The sequence below is a fragment of the Anopheles bellator genome, chromosome 1 (assembly GCF_943735745.2).
Source record: "Anopheles bellator chromosome 1, idAnoBellAS_SP24_06.2, whole genome shotgun sequence".
In the NCBI taxonomy this organism is placed as follows: domain Eukaryota; kingdom Metazoa; phylum Arthropoda; class Insecta; order Diptera; family Culicidae; genus Anopheles; species Anopheles bellator.
In genome coordinates this window covers 44959785-44980999 of record NC_071285.1, presented here as the reverse complement: position 1 = coordinate 44980999, position 21215 = coordinate 44959785, and the positions used below count along the sequence as shown (strand labels likewise).

The 21215-nt window shown below is 45.5% G+C and overlaps 3 protein-coding genes across 4 annotated transcripts; all 3 read left to right on the top strand.

Moving 5' to 3' along the window:
- Positions 1–6866: 6866 nt before the first annotated feature.
- LOC131213517 (pyridoxal kinase) lies at positions 6867–8376 on the top strand. Its single transcript, XM_058207572.1, has 3 exons — positions 6867–7222; positions 7284–7533; positions 7655–8376. Exons 1-3 carry the CDS (start codon positions 7136–7138, stop codon positions 8236–8238), a joined length of 921 nt encoding a protein of 306 aa, XP_058063555.1. The 5' UTR covers positions 6867–7135; the 3' UTR covers positions 8239–8376.
- A 527-nt stretch (positions 8377–8903) lies between these two features.
- On the top strand, positions 8904–14162 carry LOC131213043 (RNA polymerase-associated protein CTR9 homolog). Of its 2 annotated transcripts, XM_058207103.1 has the most exons (4): positions 8904–9172; positions 9588–9772; positions 10471–10558; positions 12177–14162. In XM_058207103.1, exons 1-4 carry the CDS (start codon positions 9083–9085, stop codon positions 13692–13694), a joined length of 1881 nt encoding a protein of 626 aa, XP_058063086.1. In that variant the 5' UTR covers positions 8904–9082; the 3' UTR covers positions 13695–14162. The 2 variants fall into 2 exon arrangements, with proteins under 2 accessions (XP_058063086.1, XP_058063138.1); XM_058207155.1 differs by lacking the exons at positions 8904–9172; positions 10471–10558 and having other exon boundaries at positions 9635–9772; positions 12177–14161.
- A 2042-nt stretch (positions 14163–16204) lies between these two features.
- Positions 16205–20796, top strand: LOC131215697 (uncharacterized). Its single transcript, XM_058210088.1, has 7 exons — positions 16205–16306; positions 16368–17241; positions 17318–17667; positions 18587–19091; positions 19198–19310; positions 19609–20508; positions 20595–20796. The coding sequence occupies exons 1-7, from the start codon at positions 16205–16207 to the stop codon at positions 20724–20726; spliced, it is 2976 nt and encodes a 991-aa protein (XP_058066071.1). The 3' UTR covers positions 20727–20796.
- The last annotated feature ends 419 nt before the right edge of the window (positions 20797–21215 follow it).

The following is a 21215-nucleotide window of genomic DNA, read 5'->3' as shown; positions in this document are numbered from 1 at the left end:
AGCTCTACAGACGATAAAAAAATGTATCGTATATTATTTATTCTATGTTTATAGAGAAGAAGACCTTTGAAACTGAAATAAATCATAGAAAACTACAAGCTTGTGTGCTAGCATTGGAAACATAATTTGATGGAACTTATATTACTTTCGCCATATGAGTTGCCCACAGCGTATTTTTGAGAGTTGAAAAATTGAGGATTTTTCCAATATTCATGAATTTTTGTTTATTGGAAACATTAGGACTTTGGGTTAATCGCAAAAATTGGCTTAAGACTTATGGTTCTCAGAACGTTACAAACGCAGAACGATGGTCTGATATCTAGGTAACGTTCTTATGTAATAATCGGAAGCCATTAACGTTGCACACAGTGGGCTTAAAAAGGAGGCCCTCGTTGTGCATTAAAAACCATTTTATGAACGACCAACTTCACTAGATCAGACAACATATGCATGTAGATATACTAACTGTCTTTGTTTTATTTCGATTAAAAGTCTTCCGCTCCAAAATAAACATCCTATTGATGCTGGTTTTATTTCTTAAAAATGTCCTAAATTGCGGTTCACACTAACTTTGTCAAACGAATTGAGCGAAAAACCTTCAGCTTTATTGATTTGACAGTTATGTAGGCACCGAAATCACTACTCTTTAAATTTCCAACGAATATTACAGTAGGCGATGGTGACTGCAATACGACTCGAATCTAGCTGATTCGACAGCTCAATTAAGACGGTTCCATGTTGTGTTTTTGGCAATCAATGATCACTTTCAAGATCAAACCAAACAATCCATCAGCGGCAGCGTTTTAAGTGGAATTACACTTTAAATTCCATAGTTTGTGGTGGTGTTAAAAAAACAACAAGCAAACAAACAAAACCCACCGAAACTCGCGGTAAGTATTTTTTAATGTGATTCGTTTCCTCGCGAGCCAAGAAATTAGCCACACTCTGGCCGGTCGGGCTGTCTAAATGTGATTTCGTGTCCCTCGCAGACCGGCCAAGCTTACCGAGGCCCCGGAGCAAACCGAACCGAGCAAACCTCTAATCCCATCATCAAACACCGTGCACAACCAGCCAGAGCCGGAGCCCGGTACAACCCGTGGCCCGTTCGTGATTAGCGCGAGCATAAGGATGGCAGCAGCCAATTTGGTGCCGTTTGGTTTTCCCGAGCGCCGTGGAAATCATGATTGACATTAGGTAAATATGTAATGAACGCATTTGCAGCGCAACGAATCAACCGGCAGCCCCTGGCCCTACTACCGGGCACAACGGTTCCGATTTTATTAGCTTTTAATAGCCCCGGGCGTTTTAGAGCAAACGCGATTCCTCCATCGCGAGTAGGGTTCCGGGGCCACGAAGCCATCCGCAAAACGGCGCACAGGACGAAGGAAGAAAAGTCGCGCAGTAAAAAAAAACCTACCCACAAACATTTCCATTTCCTCCCGATGAGCCCGGGAGCGAAAATTCAATTTCCCACCCAGATGCATCGGAACCCGCCCATAATTAACCGTGCCCGTGAGCGTAACCGGGAGCCGGCGCACCGGAAGCCAACAATGTGTCACGTATCCGTGGCCTCCGGCGGCGGCAACTGAAAACTGTCCCCTGAAGGTCCCACCCCGCCTGCGCGTTGGGGGTGTGCTTACATTTCCGCTGCAATTCCCGGACCACTGCCGCCAGATTTGGCATGAAATTGGGCCATTCACGATCACCGCACCGGGATTCGTTGTCGTACGTTTCGCCTACGCATTTGCATCTGTTCTGCCGCGTGGCCTCCAGCGCTTCCTGGTTGTGAATTTTCCAAAGAAAAGGAAAAAATACCAAATCCTGCGCACCGGTTCCGGGGGAACCAAACCGGGAACCGCTCTCATCCACCGTGCAGCGAAACGAATCGCGTCCAATTTTCCAAACGCTCGCCTGCGCGCGGAGTCCCTTTCATCCAAGCCGCGCCACGGCCAGGCTCATGTGACAGTTGTCGGCTTCCTTCGGTTTCGGTGGTCCTTCGTGGGCGCTTTCTTTCACCGACGCTTCCGGCGGCCCAGTCTCGCTGATCGCCGATGGTTCCAATCAAATTAGCCAGCTACCGGGCAGGATTAACACCCGGGGCCCCGGTCAGAAATAGGGGGAAAACGAAGAAAACATCGACGACACAACATTGAGCAAACAGAACGCAACAATCACATAACCCGGGGGCCCCCGAAAGCAAACAACATTTAAATTCATTACATTTTGCCCAGTTCCTCAACTTCTCGGCTGCAATCCGATCCAGGGGCAGGGGTTGTGCGGCGAGTTTGTGCTGCGGTGTGTCCTTTCGACACACCGCACACACATCCTCGTCCGTGTCACGGCGATCGGTCGGTCGGTCGGGTGGTTTGACAGGCGAAGCGAATGCATAATTTCACGCCCTTTAAACAACTCAATCCACTCCGGTTCCCGGGCCAGGACTCCTGCAAACGGCCGCGGCCAAATAAATCCGTGCCACCGTCATATCCATAAAAGCCAATTATCTAATAAAGTGCGAGCGGGTTAAGGCACACGTGGCCCGTATTATCATATTTGAGGCCCATTTACCGGCCACCGGTTCCGTGGCCCTCCGTCGGTTCACCTTCTGACCACCGTCTCATCGTCTCAAGTATGGCGCGTGGCCACACTTTCGGGGTGGTGAAAGAACAAACAATCACCAGTCCGGTGGGTTTAAAAATGGCACACCGCGTGGGTGCCACGTGGCAACCACTTGTTGGCGTGCGCTTCCGCAGACGAGCGCGCCGGAAGAACAGCCCGGAAGTTGGCGGGTTCCGCGGGAGGCAATCGTTTAGCGTATGGGAGGAGCGTCGTAGCACTGTACGCTCGAACGCCTCCGGAGGAGTATGCGCAATTGGGCCGCGTGGCCCAATCGAATCATGGCGAGGGAAATGGCGCCCAGTGGCCGCCACGTGTCGCTGTGGGAAACTGTGGCCAAGGCGTATGAAGCGCTGTGCTAAAAAAGAAAGCAAACCACAGCTGGTTGAGATCGAGGTGTTTTATTTTGTGGGTATAGTTTTTTAAGTGTCAATTTAACGTGCAATGGAGCCGTGCTAATAGTTTTCTAATAACACTCAGCGCGGCACGTGTCGAAATGTGTCAACCTATTCCCACGGGACGAGCAGCTCTAAGTGGTCTCTTTATTTCACATCATTTTATTGTGGCCACATGTGTTGTCAGAAATTAGAATTTATTACCACATTGGTCCGTTTCAGAAAAAAAAATTTGTTCCACGGAACATCATTCGTTAATAAATCCATAAAAAAAGGCCCCAAACCCGGTAAACAATTTTCCGCTGCTATTGAAAGCATCAGATGCTATAGCACCACAAATCCTCTTTCTGACCCGCTGAGCAAATCATACCCTGGCACGAGTCCGTGCCGGTAACCTACTGCGAGCGACACTCCACGGTTCCTTTCTTGCCAATGCCGCTCATGTCCTTCGATGTGTCCCTCTCTAAGCGACGACAATCGGCTACTTTTGGCACCTTTCAACAATCGTCTAAAGTGACAAAGTTTATGGGATTATGGCCGGCCTGAAGCCACCGCAACTAATCCTCGACCAGGATCTCGGCAGGAGGTACCACGAGCGGGGACCCGAAGGACCTGCCTGAGGCCTACCCTCGGTGGCAGCATCTTGCAAGCAGGACATTGGGACATTTTTTTGTTGTGCTGCCCAAGACCCAGCACACGGGACCTCTGTGTCCAGCCGTCCGTCGCGGGAAGGTGTCGGGAGTGAAAAACCGTTGACAGTCGGCTGTGCCGGAACAGGAAAAGTACAGGTTAAAAAAATCAGGTTTCAGGGAGCAAAATCAAAATAGAACGGTTCCACCTCGCTGGCTCGGCGATGCCGTTGTCGGCGCAGGACGCCGTGCACCGGGTGGGACCGGGAACGTTAAACGTTCGCTTCCGGCACGTCGAAAGGTACGTGAAAGGGTGTCGAAAAACTGGCATTCCTCACAATGAAGCCATTAGAGGTCCTTTTTGGTTGGGAGGCCTTCGTCCACGGCGGCGCAACCAAGCGGAACGCGATGGTGACAGCTGCATTTGCATAAATCGCGTCCACCTTAAGGAACGAGCAATTAGGAGCGCGGCGCAAGTTGTGTACGCCGCCAGGCTCGAGCTTCAGAACTCGACGTTGACTTCCTCGACTGGCCGGGGCTGAAGGACCGCCCTGCTCAGACACGCACGCCAAGGCCGGTGGGTGACGGGACGGCGGCCGGGAAAATTAATTACTCTCAACTACCCTCCGATTTCGACCGGGAGCCCACCATGGCTCGATATCCCGATTGCTACAGATTGTAGCTGTCCGGCGGCGTGTTCGGTTTCCTGTGGCACGCGAGCGGAACACCGAGCGGAGCAACGGAACGGAACCAGCCAGCACGACAGATGCGTCGTGTGTCGATCATAATCGGTGGCGATCCAACTTTTTGCGTGATTTTGGGCATTTTTTGATCGATTTTGCTACCTTTTTTGACGTTGCACAATTTTTTTTATATGCACTACTTTTCCCTTTTTGCGAGGTGTTAGGGAGTCACGGCGCGTCGGGGACGGCTGCAAGCTGAGCCGTTTGAGGGTTGTTTTCGGCGTAGCATTTCGAGGGTGAACGCGTTTTGATTGTTTCGCGGGTGTTGCTGGCGATGCTGGCAGGGCCACAATTGTAATTGAATGTAATCTTAATTCAGAGGAGGTTCGGAATGGTCGAAATGTGATGAAATTTGAACGATATTTCGTTTAACGAACAATGGTTTCGTTTAACGATTAAACTGCGGCAAGAAAAACATCAATTGCTTAATTCATTTTGTGCGTGTCCTTGGTTGCAAATTAGCATCTCTTATCTGCGGCACTCCAGGGACCAGTCGCAGGGTACTTCCGGTCGGACATATTTACAAACACGCGTTACCCTCTCGACTTCCAACGATGCGTTTCGATCGTCGCCACTCAACTTCAAGCCCGAAACGCACCGTAACTACTCCAGTGGCCACTTCACAACCTATCGGTCCCGAATCAAACGCTGTGCTCCGAAAAACCGGTCGCAGTCTCCGGTACTGGTGGCCCCAGATTATGACACCCTAATGACTGTAATGCTTCGAACTTCGCATTTTGAAGGGATCCCAATGCCCAAAAAATTCCTTTCTACAGTAGCGCCAGGAACGGGACCTTTTTCGACCGACCAGTTCGATTCGCCCAGCGTAAAACGATACTTTGCTGCTGTTCGCTGCCGGCAGTCTGCCAAAGCTGCCCTCGGTGGCGTTTTCGGTATCGGGGGCGCGTGATTGATCCTTCAAATGTACAATCGCAACAGATAGAAAACCATCGATAAGGCGGTGGATTAGTGAAAACGGGCCGAAGGACCCGTGCCACAGCTCGCGAACAGGGACCTCCGCGAAACCGAACACCAGCTCGAGCGGCTTGTGGTTAGTTTGGCCGTGTTTAGTTTCAGGCATGTTCCCGTTGCTTCTGAAATTCTAAGGAATGTTTTGCGCACTCCCGCAAACCTACAAATGAAATCTACAATGAATTATCCAACCCGATTGCGACCTACAATGAATTATCCGACAGGAATAAAGAAGCTGATTGCATGAAGAATACATTAAGTCGTATTTCGACAACTTTAATAACTTGCTTAATATTTATTATTCAAGTAAAATGCTTTTGTAAGAAAAGGTTATACAAATAAAATGATTTATAATTGCTTCTTAAAACAAGCGAGGAATTTCTATAGTATTAAAGAACTCAAGTGTGTAATACTTTGTTCATGTAGTAAAAATGAAACGATCCCATAGACAGAATAATTTACTTACAGTTACGATGGACTAATGCTTTCACCAGCACCCAAAGAATTTATGATTTTCATACTGTTGCTATTGAAGGGTGGTGCCTGATAGCAAAACCAGCAAGCTTCTGTAACTCCTACTATTGTCCCATTGCAAACGAAAAGGTGGAACGAGATGCGCAGCCTAACGGAACCCTGGCACCCTCTAGCGAATCGCTCGGCTTTGAGGGGGCAACCAAGTAATTTAATATTTTTTATTGAATGTAAAATTGTATGATACATCAACCCAGGGGGCTGTTTGCCGGCCACGGTTGGCGTAACGGAACTCCAATTGAGTTTCGCGCAGCCCGCTCGGAAAAGAACGTGCAGTGCTCTGATGGTTATCATCTGCGGCCATAGAGAGTTGCGGAGCAGTACCTAATTTGTGTGTGCATTGCCATTGTTTTCTTGTTGAGTACGGTAAAGAACTGAGGGTGGACTGAAGGTTGGGTTGGGTTGGCTTCTTAGAATAATCTGATCCGGATCTCGGCGTGATCTGCTCAAATTAGGTAGTTCTAAAATGGTTCAAGGGCATTCCATCATCGAAGGATAGAGTTTTGTTTCCCTTCTTTCTGCATGCTACAATGCTTTCGAAACAGTGATTGTGAACAAACAGAATGAAGAAATTCAGCAACGAGAAAAGGACCTCATAAACGTGCAGTGAACAGAATGGTTCCTATTAGCAAAGAGTTTGCGTTTAGAGCACCATTTAAAATTATTTGCTGTTAGAAAGTATTAAACAGGTGATAAAAGACACCCAAAAATTGATGTCAGTAGCATATTATGCTTAGATACAAAAATAAACATTTAATCCTTTTCAATTTAATTTATATTTGTTTTTTTTTCTTTTTCTTCTCTGGTTTCATTTGGCCGTTATTTGAATTCAAATATGTTAAAGTGGTGAAAAGCTTGCTTAGCGAGCTTTCAAACTTCAATGTGGTGAATACGCCGATCAAACTAAACTTCAGTGTGGTGAATCAGTCAACAAGCAGACGTCAAATGAATGAATGAGAATGAGAATAATGAGATCATAACATTTCGCAAGTAAATAGAAAAAATGTAATTGTGCAAATAAGAGCAACAGAAACCAAACAAATTGATAAGGGAATTGAAAGGAATTCTGTGCGAAACTGACCGGTGTGTTGGTTTTGTGTATGAAAGCATTGTCTATGTTATCTTATCTCGGCTGCTGATAGCAAATTATCCGACCAGCACCAAGCAAATTAGCAGTATGTTGTTAGTAGTAAACGGAAGGCCCTCGGAAACGGAAGCGCAATAGCGAACGAAACACAGGTCTGCGACAACCATGGCCACCAATTCCAGGGTTCTCTCTATTCAAAGTCACGTTGTACACGGATACGTCGGGAATAAGAGTGCCGTATTTCCTTTGCAGGTGAGGACGTTAAACAAAATGTATTAGTTCCGTTGTATTAATTAAACCTCTCGTTATTAAGGTGCTGGGGTTCGAGGTCGATCAAGTGAATTCTGTACAGTTTTCGAATCATACTGGCTACAAGAATGGATTTAAGGGGCAGGTGTTGAACGAAAAAGAATTGGCCGACGTGTTTTCCGGTTTGGTAGACAATGATTTGCATAAACTCTACACCCATCTGCTCACTGGATACGTGGGCAATCCGACATTCCTGCGCGAAATAGCAAACATACTTAAATCACTGCGAGCCGTCAACGCAAAACTTGTCTACGGTACGTAAAGTACATGTTGCGATGTACTATTTTTAGCGCTTGCAATTGGCCCTCACAACATTGCTGCACTTCCTGTTCTGAGACGCTGAGAGGTGATTTACATTGGCATTATTATTCACAGTATGCGATCCAGTCATGGGCGATGAGGGTGTAATGTACGTGCCGAAGGAGTTGCTTCCAATTTATCGAGACGAAATTGTCCCCTTGGCTGATATCATCACACCGAACCAGTACGAGGTGGAACTGCTGACCGGAAAGCAGATAAAAACGGAAGACGATGTCTGGGAAGCTGTAAAGTGGTTCCACGACAAAGGCGTCCGCACAGTGGCCATTTCTTCATCCGAGCTTGGCTCCAAGGATACGCTGATGGCTTTTGTGAGCCATTGCGCCGCTGCCGGAATTGAGCGGTACCGCTTGGCCATCCCGAAACAAGGAAATAACATTATTCGTTTCACCGGCACCGGTGATCTTTTCGCTTCACTTTTCTTGGCCCACGCCACACTGACCAAATTTGACATGGGCACCACTCTAGAAAGGGCTATCGCCACATTGCAAGCGGTCATTACGAAGACGTTAAGCTACATTCCGGATCAGGTAATGGAGGGGAAGGTTCCAGTAACGTCTCAGCAACGAGAACTTAAAATAATCCAAAGCAAGTCCGATATCGAACAACCAAAGATTAAGCTGCGAAGCGAAAAAGTTTAACAACTCAGGCCATTGAATAATTTTATCGATGTAACGAGACGCAACAAAAAAAATATTGTTTTTATGTTGTAAATGATGTTATTTTAAAGTCGGTGAAACTATGTTGAGAAATGAATTCAATAGAATTGCATAACTGTATCATAAGTACTTTGGAATTTTTTTCAACTTTTCCGATGACATAATTCAAACTAAAGTAAATATGTGCTACAGAATGCAATAGCTCATTGCGAAGATAAGGGAATCTCGAAATGCAACATTGTAGCAGCTGATAAGGATGGAGCCGTAGCAATCGTTAGGACAGTTAATTTACGATTACTCATTTCAATCAAGCGCCACATACGGTTGCTCTTTTTTGGATTTAAATGGTTTCTGTTCCAGATATACATTGGATGTAGTGCAAAAGGCAGTGCATGAACTTTAATGACTGCAAGAACTCTAAACACAAATGCATCTCGTTCGATTGTGTTTACACGAACATATTTACGAACATAAAAATAATCAGTAGAAATTCACGAAAACAAATTATACCAAACTAGAACGGCGGAGCAAAACGTGCACATAAAATAAAGCACAGCACTGTACTGCAGGCGAAAAAGTTGACAGTCGTAATTCGCCTTCGCCTGCCATTCATGGAAGAAAAAGAGAACAAGAACAGCGAAGAAAACGACAACGCGTTGTTGAAACAAAAAGACAAACGAAAAATAGCCAAAAGTTCTCGTGAAAGCGGTTCTCTGTTCGTAATACCCAACAACGGCGCATTATTGTTTCGTCCACGGCGCATTATTGTTTGTGTTGTTAACCCATTTTTGTTCCTCGTATCGTGCGGTTCATATTCGGCCGTAAAATGAGCAGCTCCGTAATGTTGTTCGCCTGCTCCAAATGCTTCTCACGGCATCCGTTCGAAGAACTGTCCCCGGGACAGCAGCTTTGCAAGGTAAATATACAAATCCTCTGATATTGTACCATACGGCTGAAAAGTGCAAACATTAGGCTCGATTAGGTCGATTCCCGTCCTTTGAAAGGGTTGCCGTGCGGAAGCGTGTATGACGCCACGGAGTTGCGAGAAAATGGCATCCTGCGTTGTGTAAATGTTAGGAAGTGATTCATAAAGTGAATGCTTCATCACGTCGTGCTTTGACGGTCAAACGCAGGACATTTGGTTCGGAGTGAACATATTTCGGAGTATTCGTGCCAAAATGCCAGCTGGCTTGTGGCCGTGAAGTGTAGTGACCTAGTAACGAACGCTACGTATTGGCGCCGATTTATTCGTGACCTTGAATGTTGCGATTGATGAAACTAATGATACCCTCTTTTCTTTTCGTTTTTTGTACTTCCGTGGCCGTCGTCAGGATTGTCGCGGTTCGTTTCCCGTCGTCAAGTGTACATACTGCCGCTCGGAGTTCCAGCAAACGTCCAAAGGCAGCACTTCAGCGATCTGCCGAAAGTGTGAAGCGAACGTGAAGCAGTATGGCAAACCGTCCGCCTGCGAGCTGTGCAACATCATCGCAGCCTTCATCGGGTCCAAATGCCAAAGGTTTGTGTACATTTTTCTCGACCACGGTTCAAGCATTTTCTGTTGTCTTGAGTCTTGACCTCCCGTCCCTTATCCTCCACATAGTTTTACGTCTTCTGAAAGGAAATGAGCGCACTTTAAACTTCCTTCACAGCATCTGATTTCGAAGCACTTGCATATTATACTAACAGAAAAAAATTATTGCGAATAAAATTCACACCAGTTGTCAAGTTTGGCAACAACTTTCTGCGTTTTAGCGTAAATTAGTTACAAATTGTGAGCCGATCTACAAGCCAAAGCTTAAGATTTGCACTTTGTACGCAATGTTTGCACGTTGTACATTAACTTTGACGAGCTCGTGTAGTAATTCATTAATATACTTTCTAACCTGTCTTAAAGTACTTTCGGTTTCTTTAGCCAAAAGGTAAAAAAGTTAAGTTTGTCCTTTTAAAAAAATCTAAAAATTGCTTTACGATCACTGCTGTTGACTGGATTCATCTGATTTTGTGAACGAAGAGCATTTCCTTTGGGAAGAAATTAAACACACGAATTCCAACTCCTTTCCTTGGCGTTATCCAGCCACTTTTCCCTTTGGTGTCCTTTCTTTACCACATCAACCAAACGAAATCGACCGCAAAACCTATCAATACTACAAAAAATCGAAATCCTATAAATCGTTTGATTATGACGCAAACATATTTATACCATCCCCCGATTAGGTGTACAAACTCCGAGTTAAAATATGGACCAGCAGTAACGTGCGATCAGTGTAAACAGCGGTGTGCCTTTAATAGGCCTGATTATAAGGTTAGCATTGCAACCCGTGTGGCGTTCGGTAATTGAAGCACGCGCCAATGCTTGCTAGCTCGCTGTGAGAAAAGCGCGTCCTTCAGAGTGGATGTCGTGGCCAAGCACCACTGCAAGCACATGCACACACCCACAATCACTGTCCAATCAAACCAGTGCAAAAATCTCGCCGCCCTACACAAGATCGATCGGACAAGAAGCGATCGTGGCTCTGAGCCGCGTATGGTCGGAAGGCTGTATGGCGAAGCGCCTTTGCGCAGCATACAGAAGGACCCATGAGGCAGTGTGGGCCACCGCCGTGCTCATCTCGACGCCAAACGAAACAACAGTACCTTCAACGCCTCTCTGGCGCAGCATTCAGCGTATAAGACACTTACGTGGAAGTGACGCACACATAACAGTCAGCAAACGAAACAAACAAAAATTGAATAAGTTGGGAAATACTCTATATCCTGTACAGGTGTATGTCAGGTTAAAAGCCAACGTTTTTCATCTCGGACGAGGTTGTTTGAGATAAAACGTTGAAGATAGATTTCGAAGTATTCGGTTATATGTCGGATAGTGTGTTGATAAAGCTAGAGAGTGAAAGTTGTTGGACACTCAAGACACGTTAAAGAAAAGGCGCACTAATGGTTTAGCCAAAATAAAACAGCAGAACAGATAAACAGGATCAATCGTTTACAAAGTAAGAAAATGCATATATGAGTACAAAGAATCAGTAGTACAAAGAATGAGTAGGAGAAATCTTCATCGTTATATTGTCCATTTTCACTTGTTTATAGTTACTATTCATTTAACAATCTTACAAACTAAGCGCTTTTCAATTAAGTATACAGTATGAAGTAATGTGCCTTGGTTTTAATGCGAAGAAAACACTGAATGAAAGGTTTATCGGAAATGTATTTATTTCTTCTATAAGTAGCGTATCATTGGTCTGCAGCGAGGTTCATGTTTGTATACAATGTTAATGAAGCCCGAAGGGATTTAAACAAAGTACGATTTCGAAGCGAAAAATGAAACCAATTTTATCCTTGATTGTTGAAAGTGCTACAAAGCACTTTTTTTGTATTTTCTATGTAATGTTGTATGTATCTAGTATTTTTAAGTGATCATTAATTTGAAGGACAGGCACGATTTACGCATACATGGTATACTCATTATTAGTTTCTTAGCGTAAGAGATATCAGATAAACACCTTAAGACGGTGTAATTATTAACGTCGTTTGCACATGTTATTGCAATTTGCATTATTTGGTCAAATAATGTACACACTGACATGTTGTATTGTCATGTTACCCCTTATGTATGTGCGTATGATCGAACGATTGTTAATTGAAATGAAAGTATAAGGAATAATTACCAGCAGTCAGAAACCATCGAGTTAGGGAAATGAAATGTTTGGAAGCGTTGTAGCTGACAATAGTACCACGTTAGTAAAAAATATGGCAATTCAGTCAATTTCAGTATAGGTTCTGTATTAAACGAAGGTGTGCGATGTTTCGTTTGGTGTGGTATAACCCTTTTCCCGTTCCTTACCATCACGATTCGCGATATTTATCTCTGTTTGTCGAGCGTTCATTCTATTTAGCATTAACGGCGTTTCATTTCTAATTTTCAGGTTGATGGCAAACTGCTGTGCTGGTTATGTACGTTGTCCTATAAACGGGCTCTCACCAAAGCCCGTCAGGTAGAGAATGAGCGTCGCCGTGCAAAGAAGCGCGCGGCTGAAGGATCCTTTCCTCCACCACTTGGTAGTGGTGTGAACAGTCAATCCACCGGAAGCGGCGGTGATCGCCGTGATCGAATGCATGATCGTGAAAAAGGATTAGGGGGTGGTCCCACTGGTGGCAGCGGAATGGGTGCCCCGATGGGTATGTCCAGTTTGCCTCCACTGGGCGAGTTAAATATGAGTCTTGCACCAATGGGAGGCCCGACCGGGCTACCTACTGGCCCTGGAGGTGGGGCTAGTGTCGGCGGTGGCGTCGATCGTATAGACGGTGGACCCAGTGGGACAGGAGGAGGCGGCGGAGGTGGCAGGGCAGATAATGGACGGCACGCATCTAACAAAAAGGCACGTACCGACACGGGTAAAATGATACCGGAAATGATGCCGGAGAAACTGATAAAAAGCGCCAACAGCGGTGGTTACGTCGATCCGCACAGCTCCGATCACGTGATTGCGATGACTCAACTGAAAGAAACGATCGCCACACTACAGCGTAAGCTTAAGCAAAAGGACGGCGTCATACTGGAGAAGGAGAAAGAAGTAAGCGCCTGGAAGGGAAAACACTTTCACCTTGAGCAGGAATTAATGAAAAAGTACAAGGATATGGAGAAAAACTTCGAGTTCAAGCTGGATGTGCTCAATAAGAAAATTAAGTCCCAACTGCTAGAAATAGCGGTTCTTTCGAAAGCGGCCAAGGAACGCGACGAAAGTAAGAAGAAGAAACCCGTTGGTGGCTTTTTGGCCACTACCAAACTCAGCAAACTTCGGGCGGCAGAAGCGAAAGACGTGGAGCGAGAAAAAGTGTCCTCTATTGGGCGAACCGGCCGCAATCGTGTGCTGGACGATGAAGATGAGGATGAAGACGACAGCAAAGATGGCAAGGAAAACGATAGCGAAAAGGGATCGGACAAAGGTGGCTCGGGGCGTAATACACCGCGCGATAGTGGAAAAGATAGTCCCCGAGACGTTGATTCGGGCAAGGAAAGTCCACGCGACTCGGATAAGGATGATGAAGAAGACAAAAAGCGGCAACGATCGGAGGAACAGAACACAGAACCAACGATGCTGATGGGTAGCAACAGTGGCAGCAGTGGTAACGCAATGCAGCAACAACCAAAGGCTAACAGTAACGGATCTTCGACTAAGGATGAAGATGACGACTCGGACCGGGACGAAGACACACCGGAAAAGGACCGTCGTAGCTCAGAGCGTGGTTCGGATGATGGTGGTTCTGATCAAGGTTCCGAGCCGGGTTCCGATCGTGGCTCGGACCGTGGCTCGGACCGTAGCGACAACGAATCGGACAAGGAAAGCGATCGAGACGATAACTCTGACAAGGGTGGGAGCGACAAGGAGAGTGATCGAGATGGATCGAACAGTGGTTCGGACAGTGACCGAGATTCCGATTAGGGTCTGCTATGGGAGGTCTGGCGTGGCACCCGTTTCATTTAAACTATTTAATACTAGAACAAATCGTACCATTCTGTACATATGGATGCCGCTGATGAGCACATTTTTCTACTTCCCCGCTCTTACGCCCCGATCCATAATCTTTCGCCTGACTCATGGAATTAAAATTAAACGAACAAATCAGGACCGCGGCTGATGTTTGCCGGGATCAAAATCGATTTTATCATAAGATTATATACCTCTACCGCGCAAACAGGTCACTCACAACGAGTACGTCACGAATGTATACTTCCAGAACACGGTGTTCGTTGTGCACGGATTTTGAAGTTAGCTTTTCAAACTGCGCAGCGCAGCGGTAATGTGGAACAAGCTGATTTCCCCGTGCCAATGGGGATTTGTTGCTTCAATGATCGCTTTGAGTGTCTGGAGAATGTGCCGCGATAGTATGAAACTATTGAATAAAAATAAAGATACTGAAACAAGGAACTCACTTGCAGTGAAGTATTATTAGTGTAAGTAATATTAGGTGTATGCGTTGAAATTTATCGTTTACATATAGGGGGCGCTACTGTTGGATAGAAGGCACAAATGTCATCAAATAACTGTCAAATGTCAAGCTTAGGCATCTGTCAACAAATCTTCATCATCACATTTGTCAATTTTTCCATTGTGAGATTGTTATTAACACGAAACCATGTGCGAATTCGAGCCAACAAAGCGTCATTTGCGGGAAGTGTTGTTGTATCACTTCCATCTGAAGAAAACTGCAGCCGAAGCATGCCGGTTGCTTAGGGAGGCTTATGGCGATGCTGTTATATGCGAAGCCACTTGTCGTAATTGGTTTCGGCGCTTCAAAAGTGGTGATTTTTGCACTGAGGACAAGGAGCTCCCGGGACCAGCGAAGACGTTCGCAGATGAAGAGTTGGAAGCATTGCTGGAAGATGACCCGTGCCAAACACAAAAACAGCTTGCAGATGCATGTGGAGTGGACCAAGGAACAATTTCCAGACGTTTGAAAGCGTTGGGGAAAAAAAGTAGCAAAAAGTAGTGGCTAGCGACGGACACTACTTCGATTGACTAGTTTGTTAAGAGTTTTGAACAATAAACGATTCAATTTGGTAAAAAAACGATAAATTTCTACGCATACTCCTAATATTTATTATGTCTTTTCACTACATCCGATGATAAACGTTTCACCAGGCCCTTACTTTACTTTGCGTGGCATCGGTTAATATCCAGGTGTTACGATCGTGTTTCTTCATGGACATTTGCTTATGGCGCGGATGGGTTTTGCATATCACGTAGAGCCGCTCTTGGCGCATAACGAAGTAGCAATCCTTACACCGGCGCTTAAGCCGGCCCTTGACTTTGAAGCCACATGCAAGGGAAAGCAGCGGTACCGGTGTTGGCTGAAGCAGATGTTGTACGGTAATCGCCTCTCGAGAGCATTGATTACCGAGTGGGGAGGGTCTGGAGCTACAGCCGGTCAGCGAATGAAACGATGAAGCTGACGTCCGTAGTCCGAGCGCTTCGGAAGAGTTTCTCACTACCGGTATGGCGGCGCACCGGAACAGCGACCGTAATGCCCACATACTGTTTTGTAAAGCTGGTGCAAAATAGAAAAAACCGTTCGAGAATTTGCTAATAAATGATATGTTGAATATTACCAGTAGTGTGAAGAAGTTTCGCTTCGAACCAATGGTAAACAAATGTTCCCAGTAAACCGCTTTCGAACTTCTTACGTCACAACAAGCAATAGAGTGCAATGATATCCCATTTGGTAAACTTGTATACAAACTTCGGGCCAAAATAAATTAAATTCTGATTTCCTCTACGTTAATCTACGTGAATCTGAAATTTTCACGGCAATGTACCAAGTTAGATAAAGCAACACAACACGCGAGAATGGGAAACAAATGCCCAATCAGGATTTTTCGGAGAATTTTCATACATCTGAAGCATGCCCATGAAAAATCGCGTGGATGACTAAATACGTTGCCAATGAAACCAGCAACGAAACAGTAGTTTCTGGTAAACAATAATTATTTTTTTTTTAATTTGGTAGAAATAATAAATATCGTTGGTTTTCTGTAAAGCAGGCGAAAATTGCTGATTCCACACATTCTCTCTCTTCGATATCGCTTGCTTTGCAAGAAAAATCCGATGCTGTCAAAATGTCCGATCGCAAGACGCTCTGTCAAAACTGATTCAAACAATAAGACTGTTTGCTGTGGAATTCCAGACTCTGGTGTTTTGTTACGCTTTCGTTTCAATTGCTTCAATCGCTTTACGTTTTCGTTTTCCGCCGATATTCCTACCAAATTTACAATGTCCAACAGGTAAGAACACATTAATTGCAGTCCCTTTACGCAGTCCAATACGTGTGCCTTTTTTGCAGCAACAGCATTAATAATGAGGCGGGTTGGTTTTTCCGGCGGCTACACCAATCCCAATTCAAGACTATTGATATCCCATTGGAGGGATCCATCCAATTTATGCGCGACAGTCCAATGTCGTGTATACAATTGAATTCCGTCGATTACCGGCATGTTTCCCGGACACACTGTACCGTGGAGTGTGTAAATGGTCAGCTGGTGTTAACGGACGTCTCGGTACGTAAAGAACCCTTTAGACGACGAATAGTTTTATATTATTTTTAAATCTAATTTGCAGTCGTCGACAGGCACCTACGTTAATAACCGGATGTTCAGCCGAAACGCACCTGGTAGTGTGTCGCTGGAGGAGGGCGACGTGATTGGGATTGGCTGCCCCACCATGGGCGAAGATTCATACTATCAGATCCAAACTCATGCCCTGCTTTTTCGCGTTTGCCGAAAACGAGAACGAATCCCAACAGTAAAAACGGAGGATAATGTAATAGAAATCAGCGATGACGAAAGTGTGGGCGAATCATTCAAACCGTCATCGGCTGCACCGACCACACTGGAGCAGGAAGTAGAGGAGTGTGAGCAACCGGATGAACCCTCTCTTCCACCACTCTTACATACTAAGGACGAAACAGGTTCAAGGTCTCCGATCAAAGCTGAACTCCCGTATCAGAGCGACACTGAAATGAACGGTGTACCATTGCCACCGTTGCAAAAAAAGCCGGATACGCCTACGTCTGAAAACAGCGACGACTCTGTCGTTATCGTGTTGGATGACGAGTACACTGACCAGCACTATTCGCAGATGGTGTTGGAGAATATCAAAACGGAAAGCGTAGATGTACCAGACGAAGGACAAGATGCTAATGATTGTGATGATGTTTTGCGTACGTCGGGAGAGTGGTTCTCCAAACTCAACAACACAGTTGAATGGCCGTTTGGGCGACCAGATCGTCAAACGATCTTGTGCGATCCGAAACCTATGCGGAAGCGTAGGTGCTCGGTTATTGATAATGCAATTGAACCGAGCGGAACGACCGCGGGGGTTAGTCGACAACCCTTTCCGAGCGAGAGCCCGTGCAAGCCTGTTCCCAAGCGCCGATTTTCGGTTGTCGAAGCGGAGAAGATAGTGAAGCAAAAGATGAAACGCCGCGCTAGTGGTGAGTATTGCTTTAATATTGTGTGCCCATTCCATAGACATCCCTTTCATTAATGTAACTGTTCCTGCATTTTTAGTGTCGGACAGAAGTATGGGTTCGAAAAAGAAGGAGTACCAAAGGCAGATTGCGAAAAAGTTGCAAGAGGTGGCGGCAAAGGAATCAGCCCAAAAGTCCCTGGAAGCTAGACAGCTCATCGGTGCACAGCAAAAGACGGGTGTCACATTGCCGAGGGTTAAATCCACCCCTAATCGGGGAGACTTTCTTATGGACCCCATCGCAACGTGCTCAAAAAAAGCGCCCGCGAAAGACACGGTGTCGCGTCCTTCCTACGAAGATGGTATTGTTTGCACACAATCTACGACGCTGGAGGAGCTTCCTTGTTTGGATGAAGTTGTTGAGAACCGAAGCGACAGTTGGATTCCGGGCGTACGTTATCCAAAAAAGTTAACATTCCAAAGTGTGGAGCAACTAAAAACAGGTAGCTTTAAAATACCAAAATTAACCCCGACCAATGCACCCAAGACGCTTCCAACAAACGTTTCACTCACTGCTACCGGATGCGCAAAAAATGCTTCAGTCAGAACTACCAGATCGATCCAAACGTCGATCGCTACTGCTACCGTAAGCGGTAAAAGAGTTGTCAAATCTGCGCTCAGTGATGTGACGAATCGAGCTGGTCGTATCAAGAAAAACGTTTCGTTTAATGAAAAATTGAACGTTACCCACACCGTTGGGCGGTGGATAGGGGCGGTCCAGTCAGAACGATTACCGCACCATGCATACCAATACCGCACGGCACGCTCTTGTACCGAGGACAAAGAGATTGGCTGCATATTGCGGTGGGACATAGACTGGCTCGAGGCATCGGATGCGTCGACCTGCCAACCTGCCACATGCGTGGGCCAGCTGCAGGAAAAATACTCCGAATTAAGCGAATTGTACGGTGTAATGTATCCTCTTATGCAGCTTGAGCTGAGACAAGACATGTGTAACCAATATAAGATGAGTTCACGGTTATGGTACGTTCAGCTCGTTGATGTGAAGGTTGGGGAACATTCCTTCAAAGAAGTCCATTGCGAAGGTGAGTGTTTATGTTTTATTGTAGTTTTTCTTTTTGCTGTCCCTCATGTGTGCTTTGGTTTTGGACTTATTTCTTTTCTTTTTTATTCTTCTAGTGCATAATAAAGGGCGGAATGATATGCCACTGTCAACGGTGGGCGTGATTGGGATTCTCGATTACCCCACGCGTGATGGCCAGCGAATCCGTTGTTTCGGTTACATTATCAGAAATATCAAACCATGTTTCAACGGTTCTAATAACAACTCGGCTGGAACATCTTTCCAGCGCTACACGTGCCAAATGAAAGTATTCTCTGATCAGCTGGCAATGGAAGTGGATCATGACAACAGTATCACCTTCCGACCGATAACAACAATCAGTCCACACATACGGCAGGTCCTTGGACTGTGCATGCTGCAACACTCTCGCATACTTCCCATTATTCTTGATCCGGAACAAAACCGTGAGCAGGTGGTTGTGCCTGGAAATGGGTTTAAGAAGCACATCAAAGTTAGGAAGGAAATCTTGGCAAGAATCCCTCCGAATGCCCTGAACGAAGGGCAGATGAATGTTATGCTGTCCGTACTCGAGGAGTGCTGCCTGGGGGAGTCACCTAGCGTTTCACTGATCCAAGGACCGCCGGGTACGGGCAAATCACGAGTCATAAGCCAACTTGCGCTAGAAATATGGCGTTTTCGTCGTCCTGGGATGAAGGTGATGATCTGTGCCCAGTCAAATACAGCGGTTGATGTGATTGCTCTCAAGCTGTTCAACCTACGAAATGATTTGGGTAAGTACTGAGAAGTTTATTAGATAAGTATGGGGCGCAAAAGACATCTATAGGAGTGGAGAAAACTAGACCTTATGGTGTCTTTTTACTGTCATATCTTTTGTAGCCGAGGGACACCGTTTCAATTTGGTCCGGATCGGCACGTGGGACAAGATCGATCCGTCATGCCGTTCAATTTTTCTCGAGCAACTTGCATACCAGAAAATGCAAGACAAACGTGTAAGTTGATTATTTCCATCTGACAATATCAGTCTAACAATACAGACAAACACATTTCAAGTTAAAGCTTAAGGTCAGTTAACGTAACAGTCTTGTTTTTATCAATTTTAAAATCTTAAAACACTTTCGAAATATTAACATCTAGTTGTGTGGAGTTGTGAACACAAATACTGTTTCAAATAACACTTAGTTTAACAATGGTTGTCAGTGTATGGCCAAACTGTTCGTGAGAGTACTTAAGAAAATTTGAAACGTTAAGAAAACGGTAGAAGTATATAGGGCACGTTTTATTTTGCAGTTGCTGCCGAATGATGGGCACATTAAACTGGAAGAGCTACAGCGACGTTTGGGTAGCCTCAAATGCGATGCCCGTCGAGAATTTGAATCCACCAAGCGTGATATTATCGAGAAGGCGGATATTGTCTGTTCCACGCTCGGTAGCTGCCACGCCGTTGGAACGCTATGCGAGGCGATTATCTTTGACGTGTGTATCATAGATGAAGCGACACAGTGTACGGAACCGTGTTCGTTGGTACCGTTGCAGTACGATATGACGAAGCTGGTTCTGGTGGGTGACATCAAACAGCTACGGGCCACCGTGTTAGCAAACAAATCGATGCAGGCCGGGCTTTGTGACTCTCTCTTCAGTCGAATGTACAATTGGTTTCACAAAGCGAACCTCTCCGCCGGTATCAAGACGCTCAACGTACAGTATCGTATGCATCCGGAGATTTGTAGCTGGCCGAATAACTTCTTCTACGAAGGCCGATTGATTAGCCACTCGACGGCAGCAGCTGGTGGTAAGCTGCCGTTGCTTCCGTATGTCGTGCTGAGTTTGGGCTACGATCAGGAGCTGACCCAGATTCAGCATCAAATCTACAATCGGGATGAACTGGTATTTGTCGTGAAGCTGTTGAAGCAGGTGCTGAAATACTGTAGGAAAGATACATCCGTTGCCATCATAACACCGTACCAGAGGCACAAATCCGAAATGGTGTATGAATTGAAGCGTAATCAGTTACAGCAGATCGCAGTCCATTCGATCGATTCGGTACAGGGCAAGGAGTTCGACGTTGTCTTCGTGTCGTTGGCCCGTTCCATTGGCACTGGATTCCTCAACTCTGGGGAACGGATCAACGTCGCACTGACCCGTGCCCGGCATAGTCTTATACTTTGTGGCAACTTTGGCAGTTTGGTGGTAAGCATCCTTATAGAGTCGGAACAGATTGAATTTTCTCTAAATGTGCCTTTTCTCTGAAACTTGTTTTTGTTCTTCAACACCAGACAACACCGGTATGGTCGGCCCTGCTCAAAGATGCAGAAGAGCGCAAAGTGCTGCACGAATTGGAGGGTAGTTGTGCTGACACTGATGTGAACAGTATTGTGAAGAAGCTGCGAATTCTTCCGAATATTTGAAAGGATTCGAGCGAGTGATCCAAAGTTTGGTTTGGTAAAACGTTGAAGTGCCTTAGTGTTATGCTCTGTTACGAACGCCAGTGTAACATCGTTAGTTACCATGCTCTTAGTGTTAAGACAAAAGATGTGTTGTCGTTATACTTAAAACATAATAATACGTTACGATACGATAATTTACGAATTTTACTCTTACAGCAATATCTGTGCCGGTTATATATGGCGTAGCAATACTTAACCGAAGCAAGCATGCTTTTGTTGTTCACTTTAAGATAGTTTTTTGATTTATTAGTGATGATTGCGATTTTACGCTTGTTTCAAGAAACGATAGTATTCGTTGGGCCAACAAATACTTATGAACTTTTTCTGAGATTTTCAATTCGGTTGTGATTGCCCATTAATAATTTTTTCGGATAGAACCGAGCGCGGAACTGAAAAAACACGTTATCTTATACTCAATGAATTTCGTAAGATTAAACACGTTTTCAACAT